Raw genomic sequence first — 18678 nt, 5'->3', positions numbered from 1 at the left:
ACTGCCGGTGCGTCACACGCTGTCCTGCGCATGCGCACCAGGCGGGACGCGCACAGCGGATTCGAGGAGGTGAGTATGGGGTATTCGGAGGGCGCTGTGACAGACTCTGCTGCGATTTTCCACTGGTGGAGTCGGTCACAGCCGTGGGCATGAGGCCTAAGTGTTAGCTTTTAATAAGCCTGCCTACTCAATATATAAAGCTCTGTATGTGGTGTAATAAGGCAGTCTGAGATTTGTGAACATGGTTCCCTCAGACTGAATTGTATTTTCCTATGACCTGAGTATCACATCAGAAGTCGCATCCGTACATCAAAAGTGTCGGCAAAATTGGCTCATTAGTAAGAGAAGCTTTGTAGCCAACTTGCCACAGCTTTCTAACAGCAGCATATCTGACCAGGGGGGCCAATCGTGCTCCCCGCTAAGTCAACACTCCACCACCTCTGCCAGCGCTACTGTGCCAATACGTAACAGCAGCCGATGTGGTTTGGAGAACATGATGACAATGGTTTTATATCCAATATGCTGACCTGACACAAATCCTCATTATGAAATGGAGGTTCACCCCCACCTAAACAACCAGGTTTAGTCGTACCTGGACTGTGCCCTTTCTCTGGCAGATGCCCTGAGCCCAGACCCCATAGACTTCTGGGTCAGCAGAATGAAACATCGCAAGAACTGGCCTAGTTTGCTATGGGTGTACTATTCAGTCCACTCTCTAATGTAGCATCGGAGAGAGTAGTAATTGGTGTGGTTACCCCTAAGCAAACAAAATTGTACGCCAAAAGCGTGGAAAAACTCACTTTTGTGAAAATGAATCAGGCATGGATCAGGGAGATTTTTAAAACTCCTGTGCCTGATGCCACTGATTTGAGCTTTCATTGCTGTTGTCAAATTGCTACTACCACCATCACCACCCTGGTGTCGTTTCGCTGCTACCCCCAGTCTACCACATCTGCAGCCGCCTACTACTACCAGGCCTACACAACCACAGATCTCCGGTTCTATCCATTGTTTAATGTTGGGCCGCTGCTGATACAGCCATTTCTACCATCACTTCTGCAGCTGCTACTACCAGACCTACACAAGCACAGATCAATCAGATGATCCCAAAAAAGGGATAATTTTTTTTCCAGCCTATCATTTGTTTAAAAAAAAACAAACAAACAAAAAGCCTCCAAAACATTTCTTCACTTCCAGAACAGCAATCCTACTGCTACTCCCAAAAAAGGATCATTTTTGGAATGCTTGAAAAAAGCCATTGCTGCTTCTGTTACCACCGTGCATATATAAGCACTGGCAGGCATCTGTCACCAAAAAGGGTGAATTTTTTTTACTTTCTTTTTACTTAAAAAAAAAAAGAATAAAAAAAATCCGCTAGTGCAGTGTTTTCCTTAACAAGCTGTTAGTTTCCACCAGATGCTATCCGTTTACCCATAGCCATACACATTGCCATTAGTCTGACATTAACTATGCCTTAAAAATAGCTCTAAAAGTACTTAGATTCACTCCTAGGTGACCTAAGTGTGTTCTATACAGAGCTTTTATGGCTCTAAGTCTTGGGTCTTCAACAGAAATAAGGGTTTCGCTTGTTTTTGCGCCTGGGAAAATCCCGCCCCCGCAAAATGCAGAGACTAGAACCCATTGACTTCAACGGGTTCATCCTCCCTTTTTTGCCCCCGCTAAAACAGCAAGGAGCAAAAAAAAAATAGGACCTGCTCTTTTTTGTGCATATTAGCGCACCAAGGAGCCCCATATAGGCGTATAGTAGGCATGCTAAACGCTGTGCATACTCACGATCACTGGCACCTTGTTAGACTAGTTAGCCATTTAAGTTGGGCAGGATTCCTCTACTCATGTGAATGAGCGGTGCCTGCGCAATTACTCACAGGATTAGCGCAGGCACGCCTCACAGAAAGAAATGTGCAGGAGCAAGTGAAATGTGAAACACGCTCGTCTGTTGAAGCCCTTATACACAACTTTTAGGTGAATTGGTGAAGTCCGGGTTCAGTTTGAACCAATTTAGAGCGAAATTAATTTTTTGCCCAAATTCAAGAAACTAGCCAAACTGTTGAAAGGTTTGCTTATCACTAACGGACATGTATATTTCAACAAGAACCCCTGCTTATACGGTATTAGCCCCTGCGGTGATTGCTCAAACAAGCGGAGCAGTAGAGTGTGGGTGTGACTCCAGTGTGATTGACAGGTCTGCTCCATGAAGGTTTGATCTTTTGGACTGCTATCAAGTTCTATTTTCTAGAACAGTAATTTTTGGATCTTAAGAGAGCAGTTAATATGAAGCTTTAGATCTCTTATGGTTTATGTCCTCATTAGCAAATAAACTGAATTTTATGACAAAATGGGAGGAAGAAAGGTTACCTGTTGAGGAATATGCTGCTGACATCATCATGGCTGATGGGTGGTTTCTTGGAGCTTGCAGCCATCCTCAAAGGCCGGAGGAAACAGTTCACAAGGATATAAAGCTGATGGACATATTCTGCCTCTGCCTCCACCATGTTAAACACAATTTGATTTCGCTTCCTCATACTTTCCGCATGTGGAGAACATATATAGTCTTGTACGATTGTCTTCCATTTCCTTCTACAAAGCCAGCCACGCATGAAACTTTGAACCTGGATAAACACAAACAGACAACCTGACCAATATGTCTAGTTAACGCTTTAAAGCGTTAGTCCACAACCAGTGACTCGGAAACCATGCATGACCCCCCCCCCACCCCGGCTGTCTGTACCGCTGATGTCCTCAATCATGGACAAAACGCACAGGTTACAATACAGCATCCACTCAAATAAAATTAGACCTAATCTGACCCCTTGGGCAATATGGATGGTATAATACCAGTAGATCAAATTTTATACAAAAGTATATATCCAAGCAGGGGCGTAACTAAAGGCTCAGGGCCCCTGATGCAAAAGGTGACCTGGGCCCCCCCCCCCCCTCTATCTGTACCTGTATCCGTACTCATACCTAAACCATGCTGCACAGAGGCATATCTTGAAGCTTCTGGGCCCCAATGCAAAACCTGTAACAGGGCCCCCAACTATATTGCTTTATTCATAGTACTGGGCTCCCTATGTGGAGAAGAGAGGCCTTATGGGCCCCCTAAGGCTCCTGGGCCCGGGTGCAACCGCATCCACTGCACCCTCTATAGTTACGCCCCTGTATCCAAACGTCTGCAATTTCACAGTTTCTAATTTCTTCACATCAAATGTCTCATCTGCATTTTTTTTATGAATGTGGCTCCTGACCAACACCTAAAGATAAATATGTCTGACAAGATGCTGCAAAATATTCCAAAATCCACATGTCTAAATGCAGATTTTGAAGTTGAATTGCAGGAAAATAAAGCCATTTTCACATCTGTGGCAAAATTTGCATGTTAAATATGTGATTTTAGTGCCGGTTTTTCTGCACTACAAAATGTTCTCCAGCCTGAGTATTCTGGTGTGTGACAAAACCCCAAAGCGTTCTTTTAAAGTGCTTTATGTTGTAATGGGCTTAATGTTACTTAGGCTTCGTTCACATGTAGCAGAATTGGTGCAGTTTTTCCACAGCTCCCAATCTGCATTGAATTAAGCATCAAAATCCGCAGCACTTGTGCGGAGTTTGACACTAATGCCCAGCAGACTTCACCCCTTCAAATGAAAGGGTCAAATCTGCTGTGGATCCACAGCAAAATCCGCATCAAGACCCGCACACGCTGTTTACTCATAACTTGTGTTTATGGGGCTCATAGGACATAAACTATGTTTATGCAGGAGAATTAGAGCTTAAAGCTCCTTTAAAGATGCATTACGAAATTATGGAATACAGACTATCAGTACACGCTCGGGTCATCTTCTGGTCAGTGTATTATTTTGGGTATGGAAATAATGCAACAATAAAAGTAGGCAACAAGAGCAGAGCAGAACAATGACAGCCTTGTGTCTGCAACCATGATGTATGCATTGCAATCATAACTGTATAACAATAGCAGAAACAACTGGCTTACGTACAAGTCATTTCTTTGTTATCAATTCTCTTATGAGCACTCATCAGAATGTCAAGTGTGCATAGAGATACAAAAATTAACCCATTCATAACCAAACTAGAAGGGCTGTCACAGTGCAGAGGGATCACCCCTATTCTCATTTGTACAAGGAAAGACTAGAAGCAATGGGATGAAACTGAAAGGGAGGAGACACAAATTAGATATTAGACAGTGAGGGGGATCAATGAGTGGAACAGGTTGCCACGGGTGGTGGCGAGTTCTCCTTCAATGGACGTGTTCAAACAAAGGCTGGACAAATATCTGTCTGGGATGATTTAGTGATCCTGCGTTGAGCAGGGGGTTGGACCCGATGACCCTGGAGGTCCCTTCCAACTCTACCATTCTATGATTCTATGACACTAGATATGCACTAATCCAGTTTTTAATCAGCATTTTATTCTCCGTTTTGAACCGTTCCACTTTTTTTTTCTTTTTTTTTTTTTTTAAATGAACAGAATGCAGCACTATTTTTTCAGCAAACCTACAGAACAGATGCCTCGACTGAAGCCTGAATCAATGAGGTCTGTCAGGCACCAATGGTGCATGTCCTGCGATGGACTTGACACAGCATAGTGTTTTTTGTTAGAAATGTAAGCCCCAATACAGATGTGAACAGAGCCTAAATGACACATGGTTTATACTTGCTGGCATGTTTCTTGTGGGTTCAATTACCTTTTTTATTTTCTTGATGTCTGGGTCTTCTTCCTCGTGGTTGATGTGGTAAGGACGCATCCGTTCCTTTGTTTTATTGAGGGCTACAATCTGGTAAACAGAAGATAATGTGTCTTTTAATTGTTTCATTCTTCATATTCTATTGTGGAAACATTTCTCCCTCCCCTTTTCGTGTTTTACAATACAGTACTTAAAATGCAACCGCTCTTTCAGATAACGTTTCAGAAGAAGCTGCAGTGTGTGTACATAAGGAACATTATTTCTGTACATTATATATGGCTTGTATCCTGTATTTTTCAACAGTTTTCCTCTCTGCAGGTTGTATCTCTAATTTTCAGCATTCACCAAACTATCATGTCTTCTATATACTGTACAAGCAGAAAATAGCAAATTCTGTTCCCTAAGACCTCATTCAGACAAGCGTGTTTTTTTGTGCATGAAAAAATGCACTCCTCGCTTATCACTTTTTTTTCTACAGCTATGGATGATTTTCAGGGTAGGGCTTATATTTCAAGCCCCCCTCCGCCCCCAAAAATCATCGCTACTGGGGTTGCCTTCATCCTATTGCTTTCAAAGGGGTGGCAGCAGCGCCGGCCCCATTGAAAGCAATGGGATAGCATTGCAGTCCTCTACCACAGCTATGACAACTGTAGCAGGGGATTCTTTCATCCCCGCTGTAGTCCCCTCATCACTTAACACTAACAGTGCTGTCACAGTGTTCAGTAATGAGGGGACTTCCCGCCGGGATTAACGTAACCCTCTGAGAGTCTCCTCATCCCCGTGGGGACTACGGGGTTAACAGCGGGACATTTAAAAGGTGCTTCTAGCCAGAAGCACCGTTTAAATGAACTGACGTAAGCAGTGGGGAAGCTACTCCCTGCGCTGAAGTTTCCATTAACTCCTGCTCCCACAGGAGTCAATTGAAACTCCTGCAAAACACGCATCAATGATAGTGCATCTTTTTTAGGAGCGAGCTGTTTTGCGCTTTAAATTCTGCGCATATGAACACTTCTATACGAACCCATTGGTTCTTTTAGAAGCGTACATTATGCGCGCGCAAAACATACGCTTGTCTGAATGAGTCCGAACACTGTGTAGCACACAACAATAAGCATCTTCAAGGAGGACAGTGTACACAAGTACTGAGCAGCATAGATGTGATTTTAATAGCTGGGAACACAATTAGCTATAACAACATGTCTGCCAGTCTTCCTCCCTCCGCAGCATCCCCCTACCCCACCTTTCCTCTCTATAAACTTCTATGGGCAGCATGAGACAACACTGTCCAGCCCACTTCCTGTTACCCATCTCAGGTGTCTGTTACTAGAGGCGGCCTTTTCTTTATAATTGGAAGTAGACAGCAAATAGGAATAGAGACACCAGGAGGTCAGAACTTTATAGAGTTACTTTTCAACACAAAATCATCATTTGAGGCCTGTCTCAAAAAGCGCTACAATGCACTAAAATAGAACAGACAGCGTTCAATTAGCGCGGCCTTAGAAACGCTGACCTAAAACGCTCGTCTGAGATACCGCACTGAAATCTATTGAGGCTCAGTACAGCATTTTCAGCGGGAGTTACAAAAGCTTGGTAAATTGCTATAAGAAAACACCTATGTGAGAGTAGCCTTAGTTAAATAAAGTGGTTTGCATATCATATTTACACAAATTGTCTTGAAGCGCAGTGACCATTTAAATAAATAAATCTATGACAAAGCCCATGTGTTGTATATGGATTTCACTCTTACAAGAGAATGAATGAAATCGCAACAATTCGGAAGAAATTAAAAGTTAAATATTTTATTGACTCAAATTAAAATCGGACTATTACCAACAGACTGACATACAATAAACACATGTATATGTACTCGTTTGATAAAGCAGTACAGTGGATACGTGACGCAAGTACGACCTTAATATATAGGGATGACCACTGGCTTGTTAGTTGTGCTCAATATATTATTAATGAGGCCCAATTAAACAATTGACACCACACCAACTGCCTGTACTGGAAACTCCAGAAACCACAAGTACCTAGGGCACAGATAGAATCTATACTTTATGTGAAAATGTGATTCACACTGATTGGGTGGATCAGGTCTGTGACGATCATGCCAGTGAGTGAAGTAGATATACAATGTTCTCTACAGATTAGATTACTATCTGACAAAGGTTCCAAATAGGATTTCAAAAGGTTTGACGCGTTTCTACGTCTTATGACGACATTTCATCAGGAACCTATAAATACGTCATTAAGCTAGTAGATGTCTTGATGATGACACCTTTATCATGAACCTAGCTGTATTCATCAATCTATCAGAGCGTACTACATAAATAGTGAGAAAATTATAATTGGTGCATAGTAATTGCAAGAGGGCTGATTAATAAGGTAATTGGCTATCTGTAGGCTCAACCAGAGTCACCCTGGTCATAATAATCAAATGCCAAATTGTGCTGGATTGTCAATCATCTCCTAGTAAATAAAGGAGCACCCTAATATGCTGATTTACTAAAGAGACGCAGCACTAATAATCATCCAGATAGAAGAAGAAATCTGTACCCTAAAAACAGTAATATAGTTGGGTAAGCTTGCTTAGTTTAGCTAAATGCACAAGGCATCAATATGCTAGTATTGTCCGTCGCTAGAAGACCCCAAGAGACTCAAGTCTTTCAACAGCGGACACAATAATCAACCCGAATGCTACTAGGATAGGATGTTGCATCTGAAAAAACTTCTAGTGTTAATTCCAGCTGGCCAGTGGTCTACCGGCTTCTTGGCATCCCTAAATGATGTCTAGTAAAAGTCCTGGGTGGCTTAAAAAATACTACACTGATTAACTATCTAATCTGCTATATATGTAAACTATCTTCAATTCTTTGACACCATTTATTCCAGAAACCCCTCGCTCGGGGAATGACATGGCAATTCTATCATGAACCTCTGATCATCCATTTTGGTCTCATGCCTTCATACAACACGCATCCGGCACAATGAGAAAATCCTAAATGCAGTGTAAGAATGTCTGTTTTGTCATCTTTATAAATAAAATGAACTGTACAATTTTGTTATACGTGACTACAAATAGTTGTCTAACCCTTAATACAGAATCTGCATTATTTTCCTTTTGGGAAACTTAAACTAAGGATTCCCAGCGGAAAGTTTCCTAAAAATTTTAATTTGGCCTTAAACACAATGCGGTAAATTAGACACAACCACAGCAAAGATTAAAGAAATTAATCAATGCACGCACAGTCTTTGTAGCTTATACCAAATAACCCGTAAACAGCAGGGATTTCATAATGTTTTCATTTTCTGCGCTTACAATGCATTCATTGTTCTAACATACGAATCCATACAAATCCTGTGGGACGCTATACTGAGCGGCTGCTGGAAAACAATACACAAAAATAATCTTGTTGCACTGATCAATGAATACGACTGTGGAAATAGAGCCATCAACCCATGTCTAAGATAATAGAGAAACGTGGTGAAGATCCAAGACCCCATCCTGCGCAAGGCGACCAATGCCAGTGTGGGGAAATAAACCTGACTCCTTAGTAGAAGAATTACTTCATAAGAAACAATATACTGTACTGGTATACAGTGGTCTCAGGTCAGTACTAATAATCCCAATAATTGGGATAAAAGCGGGATTATCAGATATTCTGCATTTGGTTGTCACAGAAAAGTACATGCAAGAGTATAAAGAATGGAAGACAGGTGGAAATATAATCTTAAAAGATGTCATCTACAATTTTAAGGGTAACCAAAACTTTTGACAAGTCACAGTGAGACAGTGGTGGTCTGGGTACTGAGAGCCCCAACAATTGCTAAAACGAACGTCCAGAAGCCTTCATTTAGGTGCTACTCCCTTTTGCCCATTTCCATCGCTGCTTGGAGTAGTGTATGGACTGCATAGAAAGTCTATGGAGTCCGCACATTACACTCAATGAAAGCCTAATGGACACAGTGCTCAGCTGAACTCTTCTGCTAGTTTGTTTTAGCAATCAATGGGGTCTCATCAGGACATCAAAAATGTTTAAAAAGTTTGGTCATGCTTTCAAACTTATCTGCTATTCTTTTGATAAGGTAAAAACGGTTGATCAATGTGAGTTCCGACTGCTGGGATCCCCAATGATTAGAGATGAGCGAGCATACTTGATAAGGCAAACTACTCGAGCGAGTAGTGCCTTATTCGAGAACCTGCCCGCTCGTCTCTAAAGATTCGGGTGCCGGCAGGAGGTGGGGGAGAGTGGGGAGGAACGGAGGGGAGATCTCTCTTTGCCTCTCTCCCCCCCCTCCCCCTGCTCACCATCGCAACTCACCTCTCACCCGCACCGGCAGCCGAATCTTTAGAGACAAGCAGGCAGGTACTCGAATAAGGCACTACTCGCTCAAGTAGTTTGCCTTAGCGAGTATACTCGCTCATCTCTACCAACGATCAATATGAAGGATGTATACCTCAAATGAATGAAGCAGTGGTCAAGCATCCCTGCTGCAGATCCATTCATCTCTATAAGGCCTCTTTCACATAAGCGCTGTTTTTGCGCTGGTTAGGAGCGCACAGAAGCGTTCAGATGCAGGAATTGTAGCTGCGCAAAGCACTCGCATGTCTTAAAGATAGGACATGCGAGTGCTCTGCCCGCACCTGGTGCGCGCAAAGATAGGACCTGTCCTATCTTTGCTGGATGCTTTCCATAGGCTCTTATGGGAGCTGCAAAAGCACGCAGCTTGTACCACGGATGCTGTAAATGGGCTACTTCATGTGATCTTTACAGCTGTATAACCACGATCTTTGCTTGCGGCCATACGGCACGGGGACAGCGCTCTTCTGCGCTGGCACAGTGCTTAACAATCTCAGGCAGTCCCATAGTACTCTGGAGGTTTGGTGGTCAGTATAGAAATACAGTGTTGGCCAAATTAATAGAAATATCAACAAAATTAATTAATTGCATTGACTTTTCTTTAGCGGCTTTTAGTGGTTACGGACTCATTTTGAATTGCTGTCCTTTATGAAAAACACTATTTTCTATAAAATATTAAAGAAGCCATCATAAAAACAGACAATATATTATCGCATAGGACTATTTTGAGTAAATTGACTGAGCCTAATGCCATGTAAATTCAAATTCTGCTGAAAGACGTTGTTCATGGATGAGAAGTTCCTATCAAGTGAACAGTTGTCACCCAGATGTTCTGGTAAATGTGGTCACAGAATAGCAACAACCATTCGAGAGAACTCAGTTTTAAACAGGGAATAGCAAAAAGAGTCGTAAAACATCCAGCAGACCGCTGAAGTGTATGCTGGAACAACAAGGAGTTTTGATAAGTTTGAGAACTGTTCGATGGGGACTTCTGGATCTTAGACATTGAGCCTCAAGAGCTTTCAAGTAACAGAAAGTGACTAAAGAAATAAAGATAAAAAGACTTGACTGGGCTAAACCGTTTGAAAACTGGTCAACAGAAAATTTGTGAACTGGTAAAAAAAACATTGAATTTCATTGTGCCATATTGTAACATTTATTATTTAATTTTATTAATGAAAAATGAATTTTTTTCAACCCCTTAAGGACCAAGCACAGTAAATATAGGGTGCTTGGTCCTGGGCATTAATCCTGTGTCGATAGCAAATTTATGGCGTGGGATTAAAGCTCCTGTAATCAAGAAGAAGCAAGTTGGATCTTAAACTGTCAGACACAGCTGAGGACCCGGAAGAGAAGGAGGACGCTGTTTTTAACGATTTCTGCCTTCTCATTTTCCAGCTACATAGCAGGCAATGAGTGCTATGTACTAAAAAGTGAAAGTATTATTTCCACTATGCCACCTGGGCATCACGTGAGCGCCGGGTTCCTCCCTGTTACAGCAGAGCTGCAGAGTCCTAGCTGACCCTGATCAACTCTGCCAGTGACTTTTGTCACTACAGGGGGATGTTTTCTCCTGTAACAGGGGCTCCAAAGGATGCCCCAACTACAGTGGAAAAAAGTGTGAAATTAATAAAAAACAATGTGAATGACCTCCAGAGGTCTTATATGATGTCATGGGGGCCATAGATGGTATAAAATATAGTTACAAATAGAAGTTTTAAAAAAATTATAGAATAAAATAAGAAAAATGACCCATTGCCAGCGCCAACCAAAACCCCCACCGTATGCAGCCTGTAATCCACAACTATACATATTATATATCATAATGTCCAAAACAAAATGCGGAACCCATTCCTATACTTTATTTTAGTGTAAATATACAAATTGTAAATTTTTTTTAGCTTTTTACCCCTAATAAAAATAAAAAATGGGGGGGGGGGGGGGGAGTCAGTGAAAAAAAAACAAAAAACAGCCCTATGTGTCATGGGGGAGAAAAAGCAGAAATAATTTTGACAGCTCAAGAATAAAATAAAATAGGGCAGTAAAACCACTACATGGGTAAAATTTTAAAATTCCCCATATCCTTTATGGTCAGTTCTCTTTCTACAGTATTGATAGGAAGGATCTCTTAATCCGTTTTTGTGGAGAAAGGAAATGCTGTGGATAACAAATGGCACTCTAAACCTGTGACTTAGTACTGAAAAATATCTGGTAGGGAATTTGGTTGGGCAACACACAATACTACCCACTACACTGGTAACATTGTACATCTGGTCCACTGTGTGTTTGCGCAATAGTGTTTGTATGTGATCTGCCCGAATACACTATAAACCATCAATTGGGTACATTCTATTTTGGTGGCTCAATATATGCAGGATGTAGCCCTGTATTAGTTTCTCTAAAAACAAAGGAAAGCACGTATGGACTTATCTATACTTTTTCTATATGTGAACTCTGCAAGTAGAGAACTATAGGTACAGGTACAGTAATACGTAAAAATTAAAACATCAAGAAACGACAACAAGACTACAGTATATATTATACTCACCTTTCTCCAATGATCAACATCCAGAATTATTGAAGAAAAACTACATGTATATAGGTTCGTGTTTAATTAGTTGGTTGCCTGACAGGATTTTAATCAATTATAATAAAGGTTATTCTTTATTAAATTTAGTTCTTCTTAGCGATTTGGCTGCTATCAATTCTGACTGCGGCATTTAACGTCCTCATGGGGATTGATATGTCCCGAACAGCTCCTCCTGCTGAGATTGCAGGGTGCGATTCAGGTCTCATGGAAGCCTGGGGCCTTCTGAAAATGAAGTATAATGTAATACTGCATTATCGCTATGGGAACTAGAGGCTGATTTACACGCAACGATTATCGCTTAAAATTCATCCAAACAATGGCTTTTGAGTGATATCCGTTGCGTGTAAATGTGTGCCCATCGTGCACTCTTCATCAATCTCAAGAGTTCAGCTCAGCATAAAAGCCGTCGTCCCTGATAAAAGGGACCGCACACAGAGTTCTCCGCGGGCAGCACTGACGGCATTGTATGTAGCCTGCTGCCCGCAGCAGAACAAAATCGGTGTATTTAGAGAACAGACCACCCGCTGTTCTCTAAATACATGCAAATGAAGCTGGGTAGCTACTAAAGGGCTGATTAGCCCGTTAGTAGCTAAGGCAAAATGATCACTCAAAACTGTCAGTTTTTGACAGATTTTGAGCGATCATCTTTGTGTCTAAATGGACCTTCCCCCACCCCCCCCCCAAAAAAAAGTTAAATCAAAATAAACATCTTAATTATTGCAAAAAAAATATAAGATATTTGAGAAGTTTAAATAACAAACAAACATTCTCCTAGTCAACACATAAATAAAAAAGAAAAATTTAAAAATTGGTATTGCTGGGTCAATAAAAAGCCCTATTTTTTTAATATACCACATTATTAATACCGCAGGGTGAATGTTGTGAAAAAACTTTTTTTAGTCACCCAGACTCCAAGAAAAAAAAAAAAGTTAAACATGATCAAGGTGTCTTATGTACCCCAAAATGGTACTAACTACAGTAAAAAAAACTACAGGTCTAGTAGCATAGTATTGCTGTAATCGCACTGATCCATACAATAAACAATATCATTTTTATTGCACAGTGAATGTTTAAAAAAATGCATTTGTATTGTCCCCATTTCATCCTACTTGAATATTTTTAGTTTTCCAATACCTTATATGGTATGCTAAAAATGGTACCATTGAAAACTACAACTCATCGCACAAAAAACAAGCCCTCATGTAGCTGTATCACTGGGGCTGCAGCAGGAGGGGGTTAAGCAGTTTCTCAACAAAAAAAAAAAAGTTCTCCTATTGCTCTCCTCTGTACCATTTAGCCATTCCTGAGATGTTCATTTTTGAGAAGGTTGTGTGACACATAGCTTTTCCACACTCATTACTTATCTAGTGATATGGCACTAAGTGCTGTATCACTATAAAAATAGGTAGAAGTGCCGTTTTGGGAGGCTAGGGAAGTTGATGACAAAAGTTTGGTGCTGTAATAAATGCCATGTTGGATGATAACCAACTTTTGGAGAAACTGACAAGTATAGCAATGGCTTCAATGTCATTTTTTATCATCTTGATTTCTAGATGACAATCTGTTTAAAGGGGCAATCAAGGCTTTTTTGTTTTTTTAACTAATCTTTTCTCTGTTCAGGACAAAATATTGGGACAGTGTGGCACTCCCACGGATTTCAATGAGAGTGAAGCTAGCACTGCCTCCCTGCTTCCTCCGACCACTGATGTCCTAACAGTGGGTAGGACGATCAGCTGATGGACGGGGGGCCCAGAGCGGCACACCCCTGTCTATCAAATACTGACGAGCAATCCAGGTTAAGGGTCATTTGTTAAAAAAATCCTGGAATACTCCTTTAAGGGTACGTTCACATGTAGCATAAAGAGTGCGGATTTTGATGTAGTTTTTGTTACGGATCCGTAGCAGATTTCACCCTTTCACTCGAGGGGTGAAGTCTGCTGTGGATTCGCGTCAAAATCCACATGAAAATCTGCACCAACGAGATGGATTTTGACACCGGTTTTGATGCAGAATTTAATGCAGATTTCCCTGCGCAGAAAATGTGCGTCATTTCCGCTACGCGTGAATGTACCCTTATTTTGACAACTACTACCGTTCTGCATACATTCCGCATCCCTGGTTTTTGTATATACTGTATTGTACTGTTGGTTTTGCAGTTCCCATTTTTCTTTTATTTAAGAACTTGATTATGTCACTTCACTAAATGATGAAGTATACAAATATTCAGTAAACACGCGCTCTGCACAGACAAATACCTCTGATTTCAGCCTTTCAATTTCAGTGTCTTGATCCTCAAGCTGTTGTCGCAGTTGATTAGCTGCAATTTTTTCTGTTTCTACAATTTGGACCAAGTGAATGTACTTCTGCATCAACACTTCCCTCTCTATCAGGATGTCTGAATAGCTGAAAGACAAAAACTCAATACATTCTATTATTTGTGTTTTACCATATATGGCGGAGAATTCTACATGAGAAGCAGGTCCCAGTCCAGTAACACATATTAATCCTGTACAACACTGTAGCAGCCAAATCATGGCAAGAAGATTCAAATGTGAGCATAGCAGTCCTGAAGACATTGCTGGACATCACTGAGGCCGAGGATGCATTTAGAGGTCTTTCCATTTCTGGGATTTTAAAATGAATAATAGTTTTTTTTTTTTACTATCCATTTCATCCTAAAGGGGCTCATGTTTATTGTGCTTTTAGGTGGCTTAAATGGAATTTTAAAAAAATACACACATGGAGCAAAGGCAAAACTGCTATTGTGTTTATAATCTATTAATGAAGTTTTAAAGATTGGAAAATGGAACCAAAAATGCCATATTTAGAGCATGCCCAAACAATGCACATAACTCAGAGAGAAACAGAAAAAAAAAACGCCACCAAATTGTAATGTAAATATATATATTATACATACATATATACACCATATATACTCGAGTATAAGCCTAGTTTATCAGCACAAAAAAATGTGCTGAAAAAGCCCCCCCCCTCAGCTTATACTCGAGTGAGGTAAAAAAAAAAAAGCAAAAAAAAAGCAAAGCAATACTCACCTCTCAGCTGGTGTCTGTGTCCCTGACGTGAGGCTCTCCCCAGCAGTGCGGCAAGCTGCTTTAGACTTTTTCCCACTGTCATCTCCCTGGCTTGGTTTTGAATTCCCCCGCCATCAGTGCTGTGTAACTAAGCGCTGTGATTGGATACTAGAACCTCCTTACAAGGGGTCAGTTTTCCCCGATAAATGATCCTGGCTGTGATTGGCTGGCGCTCGATCCAATCACAGCGCTTAGTTACACAGCGCTAATGGCAGGGGAATTCAAAACCAAGCCAGGGAGATGACAGCAAGGAGAAGTCTGAAGCAGCTTGCCACACCGCCGGGGAGAGCATCGCGCCGGGGACACAGACACTGGTTGAGAGGTGAGTATTGCGTTTTTTTTTTACCCAGTATATACTCGAGTATAGCTAGGCTTATACTCAAGTCAATAAGTTTTACCAGTTTTTTTGCAGTAAAACTTTTTGACTTGGTTTATACTCGGCTAATACTTGAGTATACACGCACGCACACACACACTAACTATATATATATATATATATATATATATATATATATATATATATATATATATATATACACACACACATACATACATATACACACATACACACACATACATACATACATACATACACACACACCCCTTGAGGCTCACTGACATGGGCACAACGTATTTACGTAACCGAAAAACGCATATCCCCTGTATATTTTGGGTTTTCTGCAAGCATAAAAACGTAGTGATGACCACATGTTTATGTACGCAAAACAAAAAAAAATCACAACCTAGGAGGGTGAAGATTTCTTATTCCTTCCTACATAAAAACATATATCATGCATATTCACTGCATATTTTTGCCGTTCCTATTGACTTGCATGGGCTATTTTAGTCCATAATACAGACCAACATAGGATATGCTGCGTTTTTTTTTAACACGCCTAAAATAAGCAGTTCTGAATGCCCCAATGTAAATCTATGGGAATTTAGCATTGCGTATTATGCATTTAAAACGCAGCCAAAATGCCCCTGTGAAAGTGAGCCATTAGCCTGTTGCGATTTGTTAGTAAAACTGCTCTGCCCTCATGTGTCTGCATTATGTAACTACACATTCACTCATCATCACCATAGCATCTACATTGTGGGCTATGGAAAAGTAGTCCGGCACCACACACTTGTACTGTGAGGTAAAATGAAAGCTGTGCTTGGTTGCTATGGGCAGATCTTCTTTTAGATAGCTTTCATAAGAGTGTGGTGCTGGGGTGATTTTTGGTGACCTGCCCCATACAAAAAAACTTAACTGGAATGTTGTTTACTGGGAGATATTTCAATTAGATGTGCTAATAATAAAAGAAAAGTCTGTGGAGTCTTTTGAAAAAATTCCAGCAGTGTCTACAAAAGTAAGCCAGTGGGGAACATGCAAACAGACCTCCATGTTGGGTATTACATGTAGTCGAAATAGCTGACACCTTTGTATTATAACTAGTATGCTTATTTCCACAAAATGATTTCACTGAGCCTGAAATACATATATGATTGATTATATATATATAAAATTCAGATTAGATTGCAGTCCTGTGATGGGCTTTCTACTAGTAATTTAGATTTTTCTATTCTTTCACAGTCAACAGTGGACATGCAGCTTGTAAATAGAGGGTTTGTAATATAGAAATGTAGGCGCATCAGGGCATATTATATAAACTATGCGCCAGCATTAATATATATGTGGAACTAACATATGTGAGACTGACACCTATTTTGGTATAAATTATAGCAAATCTGGCAAATTGTGAACAGCTACAGCACACCCACTATACGAAACTATGTCGGGCCCAACATAAAAAAATTGCAATTTTTGTGCACTAGTTGCCATACAGCAAATTATGTGTAAAATCAGAGGCATATGGAATTATTGTATTGACCCCAAGAAGTAGGGTTGCCAGCCAATGTAAGTTAAAAAAGGCATGGTTTGGGAATGTAGCTTATAAAGACGTGGAATTTTACCTTGCTTATTCCACCTGAAAACGAGAGACTACATTGACAATTCTGTTACTATTCTTTCAGATGGGATTATATTTTAAGGCCCCTTGTACTAAGGTGCCTGCTGCCGTGCCTCCTTTATTGTTTTGGGAGCAGGTGATGGCCCTGTCAGAGGTGTCAGTCACAGACACCCCCAATATTGGGGCACTAACCACTGAACCCTTCATAAAGTGCACGAATTGTTCAGGGGCTACTCATGACCTATGTAGCAAAACTCAGAAGTGAATCCACCTCACCGGTACAAAAATAAAACTAAAAAATGTACATATAAAATTAATATACACACTATAAACATAATATATCATAGCTATACACATTCAACGGCAGGTCCAGCTGACCATCTAATTTTCATGGGGACCCCAGATTTTGGGTAAAAGAAGGATCAGGCAGTTGGATTTCAACTGTCCAATTGTTTTGTTCTCAGGAGATAAGAGAGCCATTGGCATGACCTGCATGCATGTGTATGAGGGTGTCCAGCAAGACAGCTGTTGGCCGAATGAGCCAACAGCTATGTTAATGTGTATGGCGATCCATAGCATCTGCCAATGACTTATACCCCCTCTCCCCATTGCAAAATATCATATCAATGCTCGGCCTGACATGTGTATTTATAGTGAAGTCCAACAGCTCTCTCAAGCTTATGGACAACTTTAGCTAGATTAACTTTTTTATGTAAATGCCCACATTAAAAGTAGGCCTCTCACAAGATAATGTCCTTTAAACCTTATTTGTATGAAACCACAGAACTCCTGCAATTACAGTCGGTCAAAAATAGGATTCTGTAACTTTCTTAAAAAAAGTGTATATTCAAAGTTTGGAAATTCTGGGCCTGAAAAAAAAACATGACCTCCAAACTTGGAAAACATTTATTAAATGATGAAAGCAAAACCACATTTACGTGACTGAACCTAATGGGAATAGAAAATCCATTTACAGTATCACCAAATTTAAAATTTGCTGTTCTACCTTGCTTGGTGTATGGCCTCTACCCACTCATCGCGGTCCTCCTCCTCCTCACATCTCAGTTCCAATGGCTTCTGAGCCTCATGGCCAAAGGTCACAGTGAAATAGTGCTGTGGAGAAGAAAAATATGGCATCATATGACAAGAACCTGAAGTCGTAAGTATGACATAATTACACTGAAATAATACCCTAAAACACAATGGGGTAAGGCCGCCTGCACAAACGCAATCCTATGCAGACGACCACGATTTGGCCGCGCGAAATATCGCGCAGCAAACAAATCGCGGCTTGCGCTATTTCTGTGCGGAGCTCGCAGAGCCTCGCACAGAAATGTCACTCACCCGCCGCCGGCTCCGGTCTGCGCATGCGCCAGCTGCCCGGCAAGCCGGCACATCAAACAGCCGGAGCCAGCGGGCGCGGATGAGTACCCGCTGGTCCCTGCAGGCGCTCGGGTCGGGTCCCGCGGCGAGAATTCTCACCGCCGGATCTGACCTGCCCGTCTGCAGGCGGCCTAAATGTTATTTATTGGAAGTTTCATTACAGTATGGAAAAAGTATCCTGAATATCTAAAGGATGGCCCTGTAATCACAAACGTGTACAACACTACCATAACATATGCAGTAATGTTTCTTTTAACATACCACTAATTTCAGGGTGCTGTACATATGAAAACGAGGTTTAAGTACATATAAGACTAAAACAAGTACAATACACATGAAGTAAATGAGTGATGGACTGATACAGAGGGAGAGAGGACCCTGCCTGTGAATGCTTGCTACCTACAAGAGAAGGAGGAAAGAGATAGTAGGTGCGGGTAGATGTTGCTCACATGGCAATGTAGTGGCAGCAGGGTTATTGTAGATTGTAGGCTGTCCTGAAGAGTTGGGATTTTAAAGAGACTACGTCAGCTCCTTTTAGCCCTATAAACTAAGCTTATGGGCGGAATGGAGGTGA

The 18678-nt window shown here is 41.1% G+C and overlaps 1 protein-coding gene across 2 annotated transcripts in view; it reads right to left on the bottom strand.

Annotated features, from left to right (window-relative positions):
- Nucleotides 1-18678, bottom strand: part of RASGRF2 (Ras protein specific guanine nucleotide releasing factor 2) — a 255357-nt gene that overhangs the window by 126012 nt on the left and 110667 nt on the right. Inside the window, exons 2-5 of one of the 2 annotated variants that reach the window (XM_066602949.1) lie at nucleotides 17728-17834; nucleotides 13930-14077; nucleotides 4721-4810; nucleotides 2377-2630 (exon numbers count right to left, since the gene is read on the bottom strand). In XM_066602949.1, the coding sequence (XP_066459046.1) occupies nucleotides 2377-2630; nucleotides 4721-4810; nucleotides 13930-14077; nucleotides 17728-17834 (599 nt within the window). Of the gene's footprint in view, nucleotides 1-2376; nucleotides 2631-4720; nucleotides 4811-13929; nucleotides 14078-17727; nucleotides 17835-18678 lie in introns of those variants that run through there. The other variant, XM_066602950.1, reaches the window with a different exon arrangement.

This window comes from Eleutherodactylus coqui, chromosome 5, assembly GCF_035609145.1.
Source record: "Eleutherodactylus coqui strain aEleCoq1 chromosome 5, aEleCoq1.hap1, whole genome shotgun sequence".
Classification (NCBI taxonomy): domain Eukaryota; kingdom Metazoa; phylum Chordata; class Amphibia; order Anura; family Eleutherodactylidae; genus Eleutherodactylus; species Eleutherodactylus coqui.
The sequence above is the reverse complement of the archived record's forward strand: the minus strand, read 5'-3'. Positions and strand labels throughout refer to the sequence as shown.